Raw genomic sequence first — 17,731 nt, forward strand, 5'->3', positions numbered from 1 at the left:
CGTGACTATAACGTAGGAGAATACCGAGGTCATCAGGATTGAATCCAAATTACGAATCCTGGGCATGAGTCGTTACATATAATCTATAGGTAACATGACTATATCACAAGAGAATAACGAGGTCATCAGGGTTGAATCCGAATTCTGAATCCTGGGCATAAGTTGCTACCTATAATTTATAAGTAACGTAACTATATCGGAGGAGAATACCAAGGTCATCAGAGTTGAATCCGGATTCCAAATTCTGGGCATGAATCGTTACATATAATTAATAAGTAATGTGATTATATGGCAGGAGAATACCGAGGGCATTAGGGTTGAATCCAAATTTCGTATCCTGGGCATGAGTCATTACATATAATTTATAGGTAACATAACTATTCACAAAAGAATACCGAGGTCATCCGGGTTGAATCCAGATTCCGAATCCCAGACATCCATCTAGCACTAAGCTTATGTTATTAAATCAAGGACCAATGAGTCGATTCAAAAGCAAAAGCAAGTCATGCATTAAAACACAACAAACTTCACACAACCTCTTATTCTTCCATACAAACGAGAGAATTAAGCCTATGACAGTGCGAGAGGAGGGACACTCTACTCATGCCTAAAGAAATTTAAAGGATCAACCTTGTTCTTAACACGCACAAGCCTTTTGAAATTATCCCCAAAGTACATTCCCCCCCCAAACACGAGCTTCCTCGTAGCTCGTGCTTCCATACTCATTGTTCATTCCAATGTCAAGATCTCTGTAATTATCATAGGCAGCCCTGGGCGAGGTCGAAACAAAAGGACTCATACTCATAAAATTCACGAATCCAATTCAAATTCCTCTCATTTGCCTCCCTGCTTTGCTCTGCCCACCCCACAACGTACGAGATTTTGTACATAAACTCAGCTCTATGTGAAAAAGGAGTCTCCCACGTACGAATTTTGCTCATTCTTCCACCATATGGGAACAACAAAAGCTGTGCAGATTCCATTTTTGGAGACTTCAATCTGTCCCAAATCCCCTTGAATGCATGCTTGGAGATGGGTTTGTTGACGTAGTCGGATTTGATTTTGTAGGCGACGGTGTTGAAAGATGTTTTGGATAGCAAAAATTCCAAGGGGTCTTCGTTTGTGAAGCCTGCTGCAAGGAGGGTTGATTGTATCCAGCTTGTTTGTTTGTAATTGTTCTTTGTTAACCCCAATTGAGGGAATGTTGTGTTCATGGTTGCAATGAGTTGGTGTGAGTTTCCAAGAAATAAAGAGAAGAATGTTGCCTTTTGATTTGGTTTTGCTCCTTGAGTTGGATTCCCACCTATCATCAAGAACTTGAGTTTAAATTCAAACATTGTGCAATGATTTTTGTGAAGGATTATGGGATATCATTATTTCTAAGGGCTTCATGTTAAAATCTCTCCTTTCATGTTTGGTGGAACATGATATCAAGTTTATGCAAAACTGTGCCTCACACTATTGAGGACATATTCTATTTATATTGGCAAAAGATTAACTAATAGATCCGATTTCATAGGAAACTAACGAAGTAAGCCTATTCTTATGGCATGACTAACTTCAAGCTATTCTAATGGATTGACCAATTCTAACAGTCCCCTTCAATCCCAACAAGTCTTGTACATGTTGAGATTGTTACAATGTGTAGTAAAAGGAGTTTTAGACAGTGGTTTTGTCAGGATATCAGCTACTTGATCACTTGATGAAATGAACCGAACTTCCATTGCTTTACGTGCTACTTGTTCTCGAACAAAATGAAAATCAACTTCAATATGTTTCGTTCTAGCATGAAATACTGGATTTGAAGTTAAATATGTAGCTCCGAGGTTGTCACACCAGAGGCGAGGAGCCTTTGATTGATACACGCCCAGTTCCTTCAGTAATGACTTGATCCAAATCATTTCTGCAGTAAGATTCGCAATGGCCTTGTATTCTGCTTCGGTGCTTGATCTTGACACTGTAGCCTGTTTTCTGGAACTCCATGAGATTAGATTTGCTCCAAGAAATACAGCAAAGCCGCTAGTTGAACGTCGATCATCGGGACAACCAGCCCAATCAGCATCAGAAAACCCCGACAACATCATGGTTGATTTCTGAATTTTCACTCCTAATGCTAGTGTGCCTTTAACATAACGAAGAATTCTCTTCACAGCACCCCAATGAGCATCAGTAGGTGTATGAAGATATTGACACACTTTATTGACAGCAAATGCCAAATCAGGCCTAGTCATTGTCAAATATTGTAGTGCTCCCACTGTACTTCTGTATTTGAATTGTTCTTCAGCTGATAAGGGTATTCCTTGTTCTCTGAATAATTTTTCAGCAGAACTCATTGGTGTAGACATAGGTTTGCATTTTTCCATGTTTACTCTTTTCAACAAATCTAAAGCATATCGTCTCTGTGACAGTATGATACCATCTCGTGTTTTCTTGACTTCAATACCCAGAAAATACTCAAGATCACCCAAATCTTTTACTGCAAAATCTATTTTCAATTTCTGAATCAACCTTTCGGTTGCTTGATCAGAGGAGCTCACAATAATTATATCATCAACATAGATGAGCATATAGATAGTTATCTCTCTGTTTTTGAGAATAAAAAGAGATGAATCAGCTACTGAAGCCTTGAAGCCTAACTCAATAAGTTTTCCAGTCAACCTTGAATGCCAAGCTTTTGGGGCTTGTTTCAGGCCATAAAGGGCTTTCTTGAGCTTGCATATGTAATTCTTTGGTTTGGCTGAGTCTTGAAATCCTGGTGGTTGTCGCATGTACACTTCCTCTTTCAGAATTCCATGCAAAAATGCATTTTGGATATCAACTTGTCTCATATTCCAGCCCTTGGTTACTGCTAGCGAAAGAATGACCCTGATTGTTGACGGTTTGATCACAGGGCTAAAAGTATCAGTGTAATCAACACCAAATCTTTGCTTGAATCCTTTGGCAACTAATCTTGCTTTTAATCTTTCAACTGACCCATCTGCTTTTCTTTTCACTTTATACACCCATTTACTATCAATGAGATTTATTCCAGGTTTGGGTGGAACTAGATCCCAAGTGGCATTTCGTTTTAGCGCTGAGAGCTCATCATTCATTGCTCCTCTCCATCTTGGATGTTGCATGGCTTCCTGCAGGTTTCGAGGTTCAGTAGCAGTCTCTATGATCGGAGTTGTGATAGTTACAGCGCTTGCGAATTTTCTTGAGGTTTCTGAATATCTGATAGTTCCATCAGTGAATTGTTTAGCTTGTACAATGTTATTTCTCAACCTTGTTCGCATTGGATGTTGACTAGCTGCTTCAGTTGGTTGATCAGACACATGTTCATGAGTTTGGTTTTGAGCATTGATCGAACTGCTCTCAGCTTCATATTCTGCAATTTCCTCTGAACTTCTTGTATTATCTGCAGAAGATAAGCTGACACCAGACAAGTTGTCACTAGCAATATTATCAGTTTGACCATCATTCATATGGGAATTACTAACAACTGGTTCAATATCTGTAAGAGCATTTTCAGTGTAAAAACTAGCAAGTTTGGCTAAGGCTGGAAGTAGAACAGGATGATGTGGATTTGTGGTTTTGTTTGGTGGCTTAGATTCTTCAAAAGGAAAAATATTTTCATCGAAAACTACGTCTCTAGAGATGTAAATACGTCCTGTACTTCTATTTAAGCATTTATATCCCTTATGAGAAGAACTATAACCCAAGAATATACATCTAGTAGTTCTGAAACTCAGTTTCTTGTTGTTGTAAGGCCTTAAATTAGGCCAGCAAGCACAGCCAAACACCCTAAGCATGGAGTAGTCTGGACTTTTACCAAACAATTTATGAAGTGGTGTGTCTTGTTGTATGGTTCGGCTGGGCATTCTATTTATAAGAAAGCAAGCTGTGTTGAAAGCTTCATCCCAGTAGGATAGAGGCATGTTGGCTTGAGCGAGTAAAGCAAGGCCAGTTTCTACAATGTGTCTGTGTTTTCTTTCGACTAACCCATTCTGCTGGTGTGTGTGAGGACAGGAGATATGATGTTCAATGCCTGTGGATTTGAAATAATTGTGTAACCGATGGTATTCACCCCCCCAATCTGATTGGACGGAGCGAATTTTGGTATTTAGCATAGTTTCAACATGTTTTTGAAATTGAAGGAACACAGACTCAACATCAGATTTGCATCTCAGAAAGTAAATCCAAACATAACGACTAAAATCATCAACAAAGGAAACATAATATTTGGAATTATTTACTGACGCAATGGATGGACCCCATACATCAGTGTGAATTAATTGAAGGGGTGCTGTAGATACATGCTGAGAAGAACCAAATGGCAATTGATGTGCTTTCCCTAATTGACAAGCATTACAAATTGAGGAAGAGGGAATATTAGTATCTATAGCTAAATTATTATCTTGTAGAATTCTAATGGTAATTGGAGATGCAGGGTGCCCTAGCCTTCTGTGCCATTGTTCTTTCGAAAGTTTGGCTGTCAGCAAGGCTTGACTGAAATTATGCGGTAGAACGTATAGGCCATTCTTACATCTACCGTGGAGCAGGAGTTTCTTCGTGACTCGGTCCTTAACCAAAAAATAGTTTGGGTGAAATTCTACAACAGCATTATTATCAGATGCTAGTCTTTGTACTGAAATTAGGTGCTTATTGATTTTAGGAGCATATAGGATATGTTTCAGAACAAGAGATGAACCAGAAATTAATGAATTCCCAATATGAGAGATAGACAAACCTGCGCCATTTGCAACCTGAATTTGGTCGGTGCCAGTGTAGCGTTCTCTGGTGGTAAGCCTCTCTAGGTCATTGGTGATATGATCTGTGGCTCCAGTGTCAACATACCAGTTTGTGTCACTAGTGTATCCACTAGTTGCCAAAGCTGCTTGTTTGAGATTATTTTCGGCTTGATATGCCTGATCAAATCTGTGCCAGCATTGCAAAACATCGTGATTGGGCTTACCACAAATCTGACAGACAATGCCTGAGCTGCTTTGTGTCTTTGATGGTTGACGTCCAGGATTGTTCACAGTACGCCTTGATTGTCCATGACCACTATTTAACTGACGACTACGACCGCGACTACCTCGACCTCCATTGGCACCTCCACGAATGGATATCCTATTGACATTGTTAGCAGATGAAAGTTGCTCAAATGTACCCTTACGCAAGTGCCGCATCTCATAGCTCAGCATGTGAGCATACACGTCGCTGACAGTGTATACATCTGTTCTGGTTGTAATGCTTGTGACTAGAGGATCATAATCTGGACCAAGTCCTTGCAGCATGTAGGCGATGAGTTCTTCATCCTCTATTCGCTTGCCAATGGCAGCAAGTGTATCACCAAGATGTTTTACTTTACGAAAGTAGTCAGCAATTGTCATGTCCTTTTTCTGGATAGTAGAGAGTTCCATACGGATCTGCATTGCTCTTGCTCGAGATGTGGAAGCAAATTGTCGCTCCAGCGTAATCCAGGCTTCTCGTGCAGTGGTGATTCCAACCATCGTGCTGAGAACCTCCTCAGTGACTGATGAGTTGATGAGGCTGAGTACCAGCTGGTCCTGGGGGTACCAGACTGTGAACTCAGGGTTGATGATAATTTTGCGATTCCCTGTTTCTTCACTTGGTTCAACGGCGATCGTCTGGCTTGGTGCAGGCATGGATCCATCCACAAAACCAACAAGGTTTTGGCTACGCAAGTAGGGAAGGATTTGGGTAGACCACAGTAGATAATTTTCTTGTGTAAGCTTAACACTAATCACCTGACTGATCGACGGAGAAGACATTGTGTTGATTGGGATTGACATGTTTAACAGCAGAGGCTATGGATCTCGTGGATCTTATTTCGGCTCTGATACCATATCAAGTTTATGCAAAACTGTGCCTCACACTATTGAGGACATATTCTATTTATATTGGCAAAAGATTAACTAATAGATCCGATTTCATAGGAAACTAACGAAGTAAGCCTATTCTTATGGCATGACTAACTTCAAGCTATTCTAATGGATTGACCAATTCTAACACATGAAACAAGAAATATCTACAAGTTAGGGCGAAAAATGTGAGATCTTACATTGGTTGGAGGGGAGAACTAAACATTCTTTATAAAGGTGTGAAAACTTATTCCTAATAGACATGTTTTAAAATTTTTGAGGGGAAGCTTGAAAGGGAAAGACTAGAAAGGACAATATCTGCTAGCGGTGGGCTTGGGTTGTAGAGCCAGACATTGGGTGATGTGCTAGTTAGGACGCCCCAAAGGGGGTAAATTGGGAAGTCCCACATTGATTGGAGAAGAGAACGAGTGCCAGTGAGAACATTGGGCCTCGAAGGAGAGTGGATTGTGAGATCCCACATCGGTTGGGGAGAAAAATGAAGTATTTTTTTATAAGAGTGGAAATCTCTCCCAAACATGAACACGAGGCGGTGTGCTAGTAAAGATGCTGGACCCTGAAAGGGGATGGGGGTGGATTGGGGAGTTTCACATCGATTGGAGAAGAAAACGAGTGCTAGCGAGGACGCTAGCCCCCCCTCCCCGAAGGGGGTGGATTAGGAGTCTCACATCAATTGGAGAAGGGAACGAGTGCTAGTGATGACGCTGGGCCCCGAAGGGTGTTGATTGTGAGATCCCACATCAGTTGGGGAGAAGAACGAAACATTTTTTGATAAGGGTGTGGAAACCTCTTTTATCAGACGCATTTTAAAAACCTTTAGAGGATCCTCGTTAAGACGTGGTGGGGCTGAGCAGGGATTTTAGTAGGGTCAGACACGAGAAATATAATCTTCACCTCGACCCATCACGTAACACATAAAAATCTCTCTCCACTTCTTCCCTATTCTCCATTCAAACAAGATTCACTACCCAATACAAGGCGGTTTCCCTCAAAATCTTAGCTCCCGGGGTGAACTCGACATCCTTGTGCAACCATAACTCAATCAAAAAAATAAAACTTCAATGATTAGATTGATTAGTTCTAAGTAGTAAAAGGCAAATTACCCGTCAAGTTGACGCCAAGGAGTAGATTTTCATCCATTTTGTTGGCAACATATTGCCATTGATATACAAGCTTCTTTGTATATCCGTCCAAGTTCTTCTCCAGCTGACAAGTTGTCACAATGGCTGGAACAGCAACCAGCTTCACCTTCCACCCCACAACGATCCCAAAGCTCCCTCCACCGCCGCCTCTATTGGCCCAAAACAAGTCCTCCCCCATCGCCTCCCTATCCAAAACCTTCCCATGAGCATCCACCAAGCAAGCATAAGCCCATATTTTCTTATCAACCACCCATAGCCACCGCCACTCAAGTGCCCACCAAACCCCACCCTGGGACAAACACCAGCTGGAAATGCGAGGGTTCGACTTTTCTTAGCAATTTCATAATAGACCTCACCTACGGTTGCACCAGACTGAACCCATGCAGTGTTGTTCTCGATGTCGACTGTGATGGAGTTGAGATTTTTCAGGTCAACGACGATAAACCGGAGGTGGTGGGAGATGTAAGAAAGACCCTTGGCGTCGTGCCCGCGTCTTCGTGTTCGGATTTGGAAGCCATGGCTTTTGGAGCAAACCATGGCAGATTGAATGGGGTCGTGGGGGTGGGGACTCTAGAGTTTAGAGCATAGGAGCTCAAAAGGGAAGAATAAGAGGAATTGATTGGAGTGTATATGAGCTCAGAAATGTCTTAGAGTGTATCGAGAGACATTGAAGAAAATGTTCGTGTTTGTGAGCTAAAGCAGCTGCCCATAAGACGGGAAATGAAGATAGAATAAACAAGGTGTTCATCACGTTAGCAGACATTTTTTTAATGCATTTTAGGTATTTAAAATGCCATATTTATAGTGTTTTTTTTGGAATAAATTTTTGTTTATTTGTTTATTTACTTTTTAAACGTAAGTCAAATTGTTCTTCATTTTTTATATAAGTCAAATTGTTTATCATTTTTTATATAAGTCAAATGGTTCATCATCATGTTTGTGAGCTGAAGTAGTTGAAGTAGTAGCTGATCATGAAGATAGATTAAACAAGGCTTTCATTATAGTGGCAGACATAGTTACGTGCATTTTAGACATTCAAAACGCCATATTTATAGTGTTTTTTTTTTGGTAGTTGATGAGTGGAAATGGAGTAATGCTGTTATGGCCCCTTGATAAAGCCAATAAAAGGAGTGGGATAAAAAAAAAAAAAAAAAAACATGACAAGATCTTTGCTTTTTAGAAGAAATATTTGTTGGTTTGTAATCATTTCTAACCACTCCATTTGTGGTTAGTGGGTGGATTCTTTTCAAGAGTTAAAAATAATATAGGTTAGAGGGACTCGAACATGTTTAAATATCATCACTATTCAAAACCCACTATAAATATCCTTCCGCATTATTGAGGTTTTTATTTCAAGAAATTCCCAACCTAATAGAGTACTTATCTAATCTCTTTTCGATTGATCTTAATAAAGAGTGCAAGTGTTTTCCACAAAAAATTATGTTCAACCGAGCATAGTTCGACCATAGCAACTCAACATTTCAACTATATTTGAGAATGAGAAAAGGGTACGAGTGATTACATTCGAATTCTCGAAAATTTGGCCGTGACACTAATTTTTGAGAAAAATAAGGAAAATAGATTTCTTTTAAAACCACATTAGCCTCTTGATTAGTTTAGTGGATAGCTAAGGGATGAGCTTTAGAATAATCACTCACCTAAAACAAAGGACGTAAGATATATTGATAAGAAATTACTACAATATTGGAAGTAAAATTTAGATTAATCGAATATCTTAAGCAAGAGTACTTGTTTGAGATTTGAATCACTTCACAAACAAGATCGATCATGTAAGTTTGAATGATTCTAAACATGTAACCTAAATTATATAAAATTGTAAAGAAATTTAACCCTTGGCTAAAGAAAAGATAAGAACACTTAGCCTTGATCATAAGAAATCACTATGAGGGAAAGTAAAATTCGGATTAACTTGTTGATCAAATATCTCAAGGCAAAAACATTTGATTGAGATTTGAATCATTCCACAAATAAAACCGATCATGTCAAGTTTGAATAATTTTAAACATGTAACCTAAACTACATAGAATTGGAAAGAAACTTTGGAAAACAAAAAATACCCATAATTAGTCATTATTAAACTTAAACCTAACAATGTTCATTCTGATCGTGTCATTAAAAGAATAGTATTAAGTTAAGCCATTTCAAAATCATTCTCGAAAACAAATTTGTAATGCCTCATGTCTAGGATTTAGATAAAGATTTGACACTTGAAGATCCCAATATTTCCATGCAACTTGATCATTTTACTCATTTCTCGCTTCTTAGAGTAAAAATTATCCCCACGGACCAATACGAGTTCTTGCAGCATGCTTTATCCTCACTCACATGCATCATAGAAAAATTTTCGAGAGGTCACCCAACATAAAATTGCTCCAAGAAAAACACATTTAACCATGAAGCTCTTATAATTAAGGCGCTGAAAAAGAAGAAGCAACTTGTTGATATATGTGGTGACTTTAAGTTCTTTCAAATGTTTTTATTAGCTTTTAATCAGTAACGATGTTGAAATTCTTTTCATTGTCAATACAATTCTCTTGAGCCTAGCGGTCGTTGGGGCATATTTTAGAATAAATGCCCAACAAAACATCACATTGTTCAATTATTTTGCTAAATTCTTTAGTGGGGGAAAGAGTGGGTATGCTTTGTTCATGCCTAAAGAAATCATAAGGATCCACTTCAGTCTTGACATGCACCAACCTATCAAAATTGTTGCCAAAATACTTCAAACCCCAAACTCGTGCTCGCTTGTAGCTTGTTCGTCCATACATGTCATTTGATCCAATGTCAAGGTCTCTACAATTGACATACACAGCCCTTGGCGATTTCGACACAAAAGGAGTCATGTAACTATAAAGCTCTCGTATCCAATTTAAGTGTCTTTTCTCTGCATGCACGCCTTGCTCGTCCCACCCGACAATGTAATCGATCTCGTATCGATTTCCAGCTCTATGTGGGAAGGGAATTTCTGACTCTGAAATTTCACTCATTTTTCCTCCATATGGGATGAATACAAGGCTTGCCCTTTCTATTTCTTGAGATTTTGATCTGTTCCACATGCCCTCGATTGCTGTTCTAGTCATGGGCTCCTTGACATAGTCGGATTTGGTTTTGCTTCTGCCGCTGTTGATTGGTGGTATCAGGGCTGATCTATTGAGCAGGGCTTCCAAGACCTCGCCTGTTTGGAACCCGTTGGCTGCTATAAGGGCTGCTTCTATCCAGCTCGTTTCTATGCAGTCTTCTTTTGATAAACCCAGTTCCGGAAACGGGTTGTTTAGTATTGTCACGAGCTCGTCTGCCTTTCCAAGAAACAAGGAGAAGAATATAGCTAAAGGGTTTGTTTTGCCTCCTCCTATCATCAAGAATTGAGCTCAAATCGTTAATTGTAATGACACTAGGCTACCGCTAGCAGATATTGTCTTCTTTAAACTTTTTCTTTGGTTTCCACACTCTCATAAAAAATGATTCGTTCTCCTCTCCCAACTCCAACCCGCTGGCATTTGTTTCTTTCTCTAATCGATGTGGGACCCCCCAATCTATGCTCTTCGAGGTCCAGTGTTTTTGTTGGCACACCGCCTCGTGTCCATCCCCCTTCAGGGCTCAGCCTCATCTTTGTACAGAATGATTCGTTCTCTTCCCTAACCAATATGGGATCTCACAATTCACCTTCTTCGAGATCCAGCGTCCTTACTCCTTACTGACACTCATTCTCATCTCCAATTGGTGTGGGACCCTCCAATCCACACCCTTTGGGTCATGTTCTTGCTGGCACACCGCCTCGTGTCCACCCCCTTCGAGACTCAACCTCACCCAGAATGATTTGTTCCTCTCTCTAACTAATGTGGGATCTCACAATCCACCCCCTTCGGGACCATCGTCCTCGCTGACACTCATTCCCTTCTCCAGTCGATGTGGGACCCCCCCAATCCACATGCTTCGAGGCCAGCGTTCTTGATGGCACACCGCCTTGTTTCTACCTCCTTCGAGGCTCAGCCTCACCCTTGTAAAGAATGATTCGTTCTCCTCATTAATTAATGTGGGATCTCATAATCCACACCCTTTCGGGGCCCAACATCTTCGCTGACACTCTTTCCCTTCTTTAATCAATGTGGGACCCCCAATCCACACCCTACGAGGCCCAACATTCTTGTTAGCACACTGCCTCATGTCCAAACTCTTCGGGACTCAGCCTCCTCATTGGCGCCCAGTGTCTAGCTCTGTTACCATCTGTAACAACCTAAGATGGATTGTAAGATCTAGGGGAACGAATCATTCTTTATAAGGGTATGAAAATCTCTTCCTAACAGACACGTTTTAAAAACCTTGAATAGAAGCTCGAAATAAAAGCTTAAAAAATATCTATGGCAGTTGCTTATATCAATCCATCAATAAACAAGAAAAATATACACAAACTCAACTCAATCAAACCATGAAACAATACCAGCCAAAATGATGCCAAGGAATAAATTTTCATCCAATTTGTCAGCCACATATTGCCACTTATCAATGAGGTTAATTGCACCATCCACCAAACTCTTGCTAGTTGCACAAACAGTTACAGTCGCCGGAACCGGAACCAGCTTCACCTTCCACGCCACAACAACCCCAAAGCTCCCTCCACCGCCGCCTCTAATAGCCCAAAACAACTCCTCCCCCATCCCCTCTCTATCAAAAAACTCCCCATTAGCATCAACCAAGTAAGCATCCACCACATTATCCGCCGCAAGACCATATTTCCTCATCAACATCCCATACCCACCACCACTAAACTGCCCACCAACACCAACCGTCGGACAAAGCCCTGCCGGAAACGCCAACGTCCGACTTTTCTCAGCAATTCTATAGTAAAGTTCACCAAGACTCGCCCCGGACTGAACCCATGCAGTATTTTTCTCGACATCGACCTCGACCAAGCTCAAATTAATCAAATCGACGACGATGAAAGGGACATAGGCGACATAAGAAAGACCCTCGAGGTCATGACCGCCACTTCGAATGCGGATTTGAAGGCCATGGGATTTGGAGCATATGATGGCTGCTTGAATGTGGTGAATGTTTGATGGGGTTATGATTGCAAGTGGCTTTGGGGTTTTGGGCGTTGAAAATCTTAGGTTTTTAATGGAGAAATTCAAGAGAGATGAATAGGAGGCGTTGATGGGAGTGTAAACAAGCTTGGTTATGGAGTGAGTGTCTGGAGAATGATGGAGAAGACATTGAAGAAAGTCCTTGTTTTGGTTGGAAGAAGGTGCAGCCCATAAGGAAGATGAACATAGAACAATAAAGGTAAGTGAAAGAAGGGTTAATGGAGAAGATTTCATGGCTAGGTTGGAGGTTTTTGTGCTTGAAAGCTTTACTATTTATAGTGGTTTCCGAGTACGATATCATTTGGAGATAATCAACAAGGAAGCTCAAGTAAAACACACATACATGAACAAACCGATACTACATTCAAATGAGAGATTTTAAGAATATGATTGTTAAGAAAAACTTGAAAGAATTGAAAGACAAGTACTTAGCTCGGATAAATCTTATGTCAGTGTTTTACTTCAATTTTTTCTAGAAATCATACACTGAGGATAAAACATGTTGAAATGACTCGTGTTCTTTACTCTTAAAAGCGCTTCGAGACAAAAGTAGGTAACGTGGTCATGACAGAAGGGATGTAAGGGAATGTTGATGCCATCAAATATTGAATTTTCGGGAGGCATTACTATTAGACTAAATTTATAATTTAATATTAGAGAGAAAATAATATTGTGTTGTTTTAATAATACTTTATCATCTGGATTCTGATCAAAATTTAGAATATAAATTTGACATTCAAACATTCTTCTCACTCGATTTTGGAGTTTCTACGACTTCAGCCACCAAAAATGAAGGTACGATTGTTAAAATTATTAATTATTTTAAATATTTTAAAAAAATCACTCTCATTTAAATTAATTATAAATATTATGAATTAATTATGCATAATTGATATACTTATTTTGAATCATTATTGCTCTTGTCTATATGTGACTTCAATTGTAATAGCTTAATTAATAAAATATTCATCACTTAATTAAATAGCCATTATTGGCCAAAAAGTTAAAATTATTTATTTAAAAAAAGAAAAGAAAAATAGAATCTTGGATTGGAAAGATAATATATTCAAACAAATCTTTTGATTAAAAAATGTTTTAAAAAAGAAATTTGATATCTCAACTATCCAATTTTTTAACCAAATTTTAAATTATTTTAGTCCATAATTCCATAATTCAGATTATGTTATATATATTTAAATGTATTATCTCATTAGTGATCTTTAACAAATCTTTTAACTTTTTTTTCTTTTCACAAATTTCTAATAAAATTTGGTTCCAAGAATAATTACTTTGGGTAAAAAAATCAAAGAAGTGATGGAGTAATAAACACAAAATTAATACTTCGATTTGATTACCGTAAGCCGAATTTTTTTTGGGGGCTAAAGCCCCATCGCAAGGTCTGAGACGACCCAGAAAGCACTTGAACATTATCAACTTTGTAAGCCTACTTGGGTATTGAGCATTTATCTGTTATCTGTAAGAACTGAATTCGGTGCAATGGATAATTGTAACTCTGGAAAACAGAATCTGCTAAATTTTTTCTTACATGGAATCAATCATTTATTTTATATATGCTTGGATAAGATAGCGATTTTTTATCTGCATCCAGTTGGTTCGTTTGATTTGTGCTCGAGCCGGATGATGAAAAATTATCATGTCCGGTTCTTTCGGGGGATGGATCCATAATAATTCACCTATCCTAATAACAAAAAAACCAGATTTGAATGATCGTTAAAACAAAGTGACTAATATAAGCTACTCAAAACCCCTTATTTTATTACATCAATAGGGTTTGAAATCATAGTTTGAAACACTTTCGAAGCTAATATCAAGCAAGTTTTACGGGTATACTTTGTTCATGCCTAAAGAAATCATGAGGATCCACCTTAGTTTTAACATACACAAGCCTATTAAAATTGTTACCAAAGTACTTCATGCCCCAAACGCTGGCTTGCTCGTAGCTTGTCTTGCCATACTTATTATTGGTACCAATATCAAGATCTCTATAATTGGCATAGGCAGCCCTTGGTGATTTTGAAACAAAAGGAGTCATGTATTCATACACCTCTCGTATCCAATTTATGTGCTTGTTCTTTGCATCTAAACTTTGTTCTTTCCATGATACAGCATATCCAATCTTGTAGAGATTTCCAGCTCTATGTGAAAATGGAGTTTCGGACTCTGAAATTTGGCTCATTCTACCTCCATAAGGAATGAATAGGATTTGTGGAACTTCTATGTCTTGAGCTTTTAATCTTTGCCATATGCCCTCGATTGTCGCCTCGGGAATTGGGTCCTTGACGTAGTCGGATTTGAATTTGGTGCTTTCGATGGTCGGGGGTGTTCTATTGAGTAAAGCTTCTAAGGGCTCGAAGGTTTGAACCCCTGTAGACGCTATTAGGGTTGATTGGATCCAACTCGATTCTACACAGTCTTTTTTTGTTAAACCTAATTCCGAAAAGTTGTTTTTTAATATGGTTATAAGCTCGTCTAGCTTTCCGAGATATAAAGAGAAGAATGTGGCTGTTGGGTTCGTTATGCCTTCTCGAGTCGAAAAATTCCCACCTACATATATAAATCAGTAAGAATTGAGTTCATATTATTCAAAATTTTACGTTCTTCGTGATTTAAGAAAAAAAGAACTCATTTTAGAAAAGTTTATAGATTGAAATAGGAGTTAGATCGGTTAAAGGTTAATTAATAACTTTTTCGTCCATATGGACTATTATTTTATATTTATTTTTTTCATACATATTTATGTAGGAGATGTCGATTTAACCATCAATGTTAGGGCTTTGAGTGGACCTGCCCTAAACAGAGCAGAGAATCATTGTTTAACCTAATTTAAACTAGGAAGGGGAGAATGAATGAAGAGAAATACCTATTTGTTAACGAAAAGGGGTCGGTGAAGAGGATATATTCTCCATCCTCGATCTTGCCCTTGACTCAGCCCAAATTCCCACTTGACTCACTTTTTATATATAAATATAAATATATTATGAGATCTCACCTCAGTTGGAGAGGGAAATAAAATGTTTATTTTAAGGGTGTGGAAACCTCTCCCTCGTAGACTCGTTTTAAAACTTTGAGGGAAAGCCCTTAATGGAAAGGCAAAGAAGACAATATCGATAACAATGAGTTTGAGTTGTTACAAATGGTATAGAGCCAGACACCTGACTGCGTACCAATGAGGACATTTCTACAGAGCATTCCTTATAAGGGGTGGAAACTTCTCCCTATCAAACAATTTTAAACCTTTGAAGGGCTAGACACTAGGTGGTATGACCCTCTCCTTAGAATATGCGTCTTAAACCGTTGAAGGAAGCCGGGAAGTAATTGAAATAAAAACAAACAAATTTCAATATAATTAAAACTATTTCGTGTGGTTTGCTTGACATTATAATATTAATTTAAGGATCATATTTTCCAAAGAAAAGAAAGAAAAAATAACTCATAAACAATACCAGTCAAAAGGATGCCAAGGAAAAGATTATCATCCAATTGGTTAGCCACATATTGCCACCGGTGTATTAGCTTGATTGCATCGTCCTCCACATCTCTATTCGTCGAGCACATGGTCACAACCGCCGGAACCATAACCAACTTGACCTTCCACGCCACCACAATTCCAAAGCTCCCTCCGCCGCCCCCTCTAATGGCCCAAAACAAATCCTCCCCCATCGACTCTCTATCATGAACCCTCCCATTAGCATCAACCAAATAAGCATCCACCACATTATCAGCTGCAAGCCCATATTTCCTCAGCATCAACCCATATCCACCGCCACTGAAATGCCCACCAACCCCCACCGTCGGACAAATCCCCGCCGGGAACGCCAAGCTCCGACTTGTCTCACCAATTCTATAATAAAGCTCACCCAGAGTAGCTCCTGATTGAACCCATGCCGTGTTGGTTTGAACGTCGACATTAATGGACCTTAGATTTATTAGGTCAACGATGATGAATGGTTGATTGGCGACATAAGAAAGACCCTCGAAATCATGACCACCGCTTCGTGTTCGGATTTGTAGGTCATGGGCTTTGGAGCATACGATGGCTGCTTGTATGTGGGAAATGTGTGAGGGTGTTATGATGAGGAGTGGCTTTGGTGTTTGAGGGTTTGAGAATATGAGGTTTCGAATGGAGAAGTTCAAAACAGGTGAATATGAAGAGTTTATGGGAGTGTAAACTAGCTTGGAGATGGGATAAGTGTGTGGAGAATGGTGTGAGAGGCAATGAAGAAAGTGTTGATGTTTGTGGAGAGATGGAGAAGCCCATAATGGTGATGAAGATAGAACAATAATAAAGATTAGGGTTAGAGGGATCTTATTCATGGTTGGGCTTGATGATTTTGTGATTCCAAAGTTCCTCTATTTATACATAAGAAGATGCAAAAATTCTAGCCACCTTCCATCATCCAAACGAACTATTGCTAGCTTATATTGCAAAAAAGGTTCCGTTATCATTCCAACCGATATGGGATCTCACAATCAACTCCCTTCGGAGCCCAACGTCCTCACTGGCAAACCACCTGGTGTCCACCCCCTCAGGGTTCAGCGTCCTTGTTGGTACATCGCCTGGTGTTGAGTTCTAATACCAATTGTAATGGTCCAAGCCCGTCTGGTACACCGCCTGATGTTTAGTTCTAATATCAATTGTAATGGTCCAAGCCCGTCGTTATTCCACACCCTTACAAAAAAAGGTTATGTTATCCTTCCAACCGATATGGGATCTCACAATCCATTCCCTTCGGGGCCCACGTCTTCATTGGCAGACCACCCAGTGTCTACCCCTTTCAGGGCTCATCGTCCTTGTTGGTACACTGCTTGGTGTCTAGCTCTAATACCAATTGTAATGGTCCAAGGTCATCGCCGGTAGATATTGTTCTCTTTGGATTTTCCATTTTGAGCTTCCTCCCAAGGTTTTTAAAATGTGTTTGATACGGGAGGTTTCCACACCTTTGTAAAAAATATTTTGTTATCCTCCTCAACTGATGTTGGATCTCACAAAAATCGTTCATCTCGACTGACATCCTACGCTCGAGGGATGGAGTCTCTCTAACACTCTAGTTCCATTGCAAAGATACTCGTAATGTTATCAACAAACATTATAACGAGATTATAGAAGCTTAAGTCTCTTTTAAGCTTTATAAAGTCGGTAATTATTTATGAATTTAGTTGCTTTCAATGGCATCATTATTTTAGTTTATGATAAGGTAGAAAAGATTGATAATTATTTTAATTATTCATAATTTTTATTATTATTATTATTATTATTATTATTATTTTCATTTGACTATTTCTCATGCATTTGGATGTTGAAACAACGAGATTTGTCAAACCTATACTAAGGAATTTATTTTTTAAAATAATAAATAAATAATTTACATGAGAAGAAAAAAGGAGAGTCTCAGCTCTCTCCACTTGTTACACCACAATTTTGAATCAAGGGAGAGATTTCAAGAAATGACAGATCTATTCACCCAATCAATAGCGAGTCAGATCTAGTGTATCATAAGGGATTTACTTTTTTTTTTTTTTTTTTTTTTTTTTTTTTTTTTTTTTTTTTTTTTTTTTTTTTTTTTTTTTTTTTTTTTTTTTT

The 17,731-nt window shown here is 39.0% G+C and overlaps 2 protein-coding genes, 1 non-coding gene and 1 pseudogene across 3 annotated transcripts; all 4 read right to left on the reverse strand.

Annotated features, from left to right (window-relative positions):
• Window positions 1–485: 485 nt before the first annotated feature.
• Window positions 486–7,777, reverse strand: LOC111495222 (annotated as a pseudogene).
• Window positions 5,174–5,309, reverse strand: LOC111495853. Its single transcript, XR_002720376.1, has one exon. It is a non-coding gene; the product is annotated as a small nucleolar RNA Z247 (small nucleolar RNA).
• A 1,722-nt stretch (window positions 7,778–9,499) lies between the features above and the next one.
• LOC111495223 (berberine bridge enzyme-like 27) lies at window positions 9,500–12,400 on the reverse strand. Its single transcript, XM_023145167.1, has 2 exons — window positions 11,487–12,400; window positions 9,500–10,397 (listed from the first exon to the last, which is right to left on the reverse strand). The coding sequence occupies exons 1-2, from the start codon at window positions 12,361–12,363 to the stop codon at window positions 9,589–9,591; spliced, it is 1,686 nt and encodes a 561-aa protein (XP_023000935.1). The 5' UTR covers window positions 12,364–12,400; the 3' UTR covers window positions 9,500–9,588.
• A 1,557-nt stretch (window positions 12,401–13,957) lies between these two features.
• LOC111495284 (berberine bridge enzyme-like 18) lies at window positions 13,958–16,464 on the reverse strand. Its single transcript, XM_023145253.1, has 2 exons — window positions 15,594–16,464; window positions 13,958–14,694 (listed from the first exon to the last, which is right to left on the reverse strand). The coding sequence occupies exons 1-2, from the start codon at window positions 16,462–16,464 to the stop codon at window positions 13,958–13,960; spliced, it is 1,608 nt and encodes a 535-aa protein (XP_023001021.1).
• Between the last annotated feature and the right edge of the window lie 1,267 nt (window positions 16,465–17,731).

The sequence above is a fragment of the Cucurbita maxima genome, unplaced genomic scaffold (assembly GCF_002738345.1).
Source record: "Cucurbita maxima cultivar Rimu unplaced genomic scaffold, Cmax_1.0 Cma_Scf00021, whole genome shotgun sequence".
Lineage (NCBI taxonomy): Eukaryota > Viridiplantae > Streptophyta > Magnoliopsida > Cucurbitales > Cucurbitaceae > Cucurbita > Cucurbita maxima.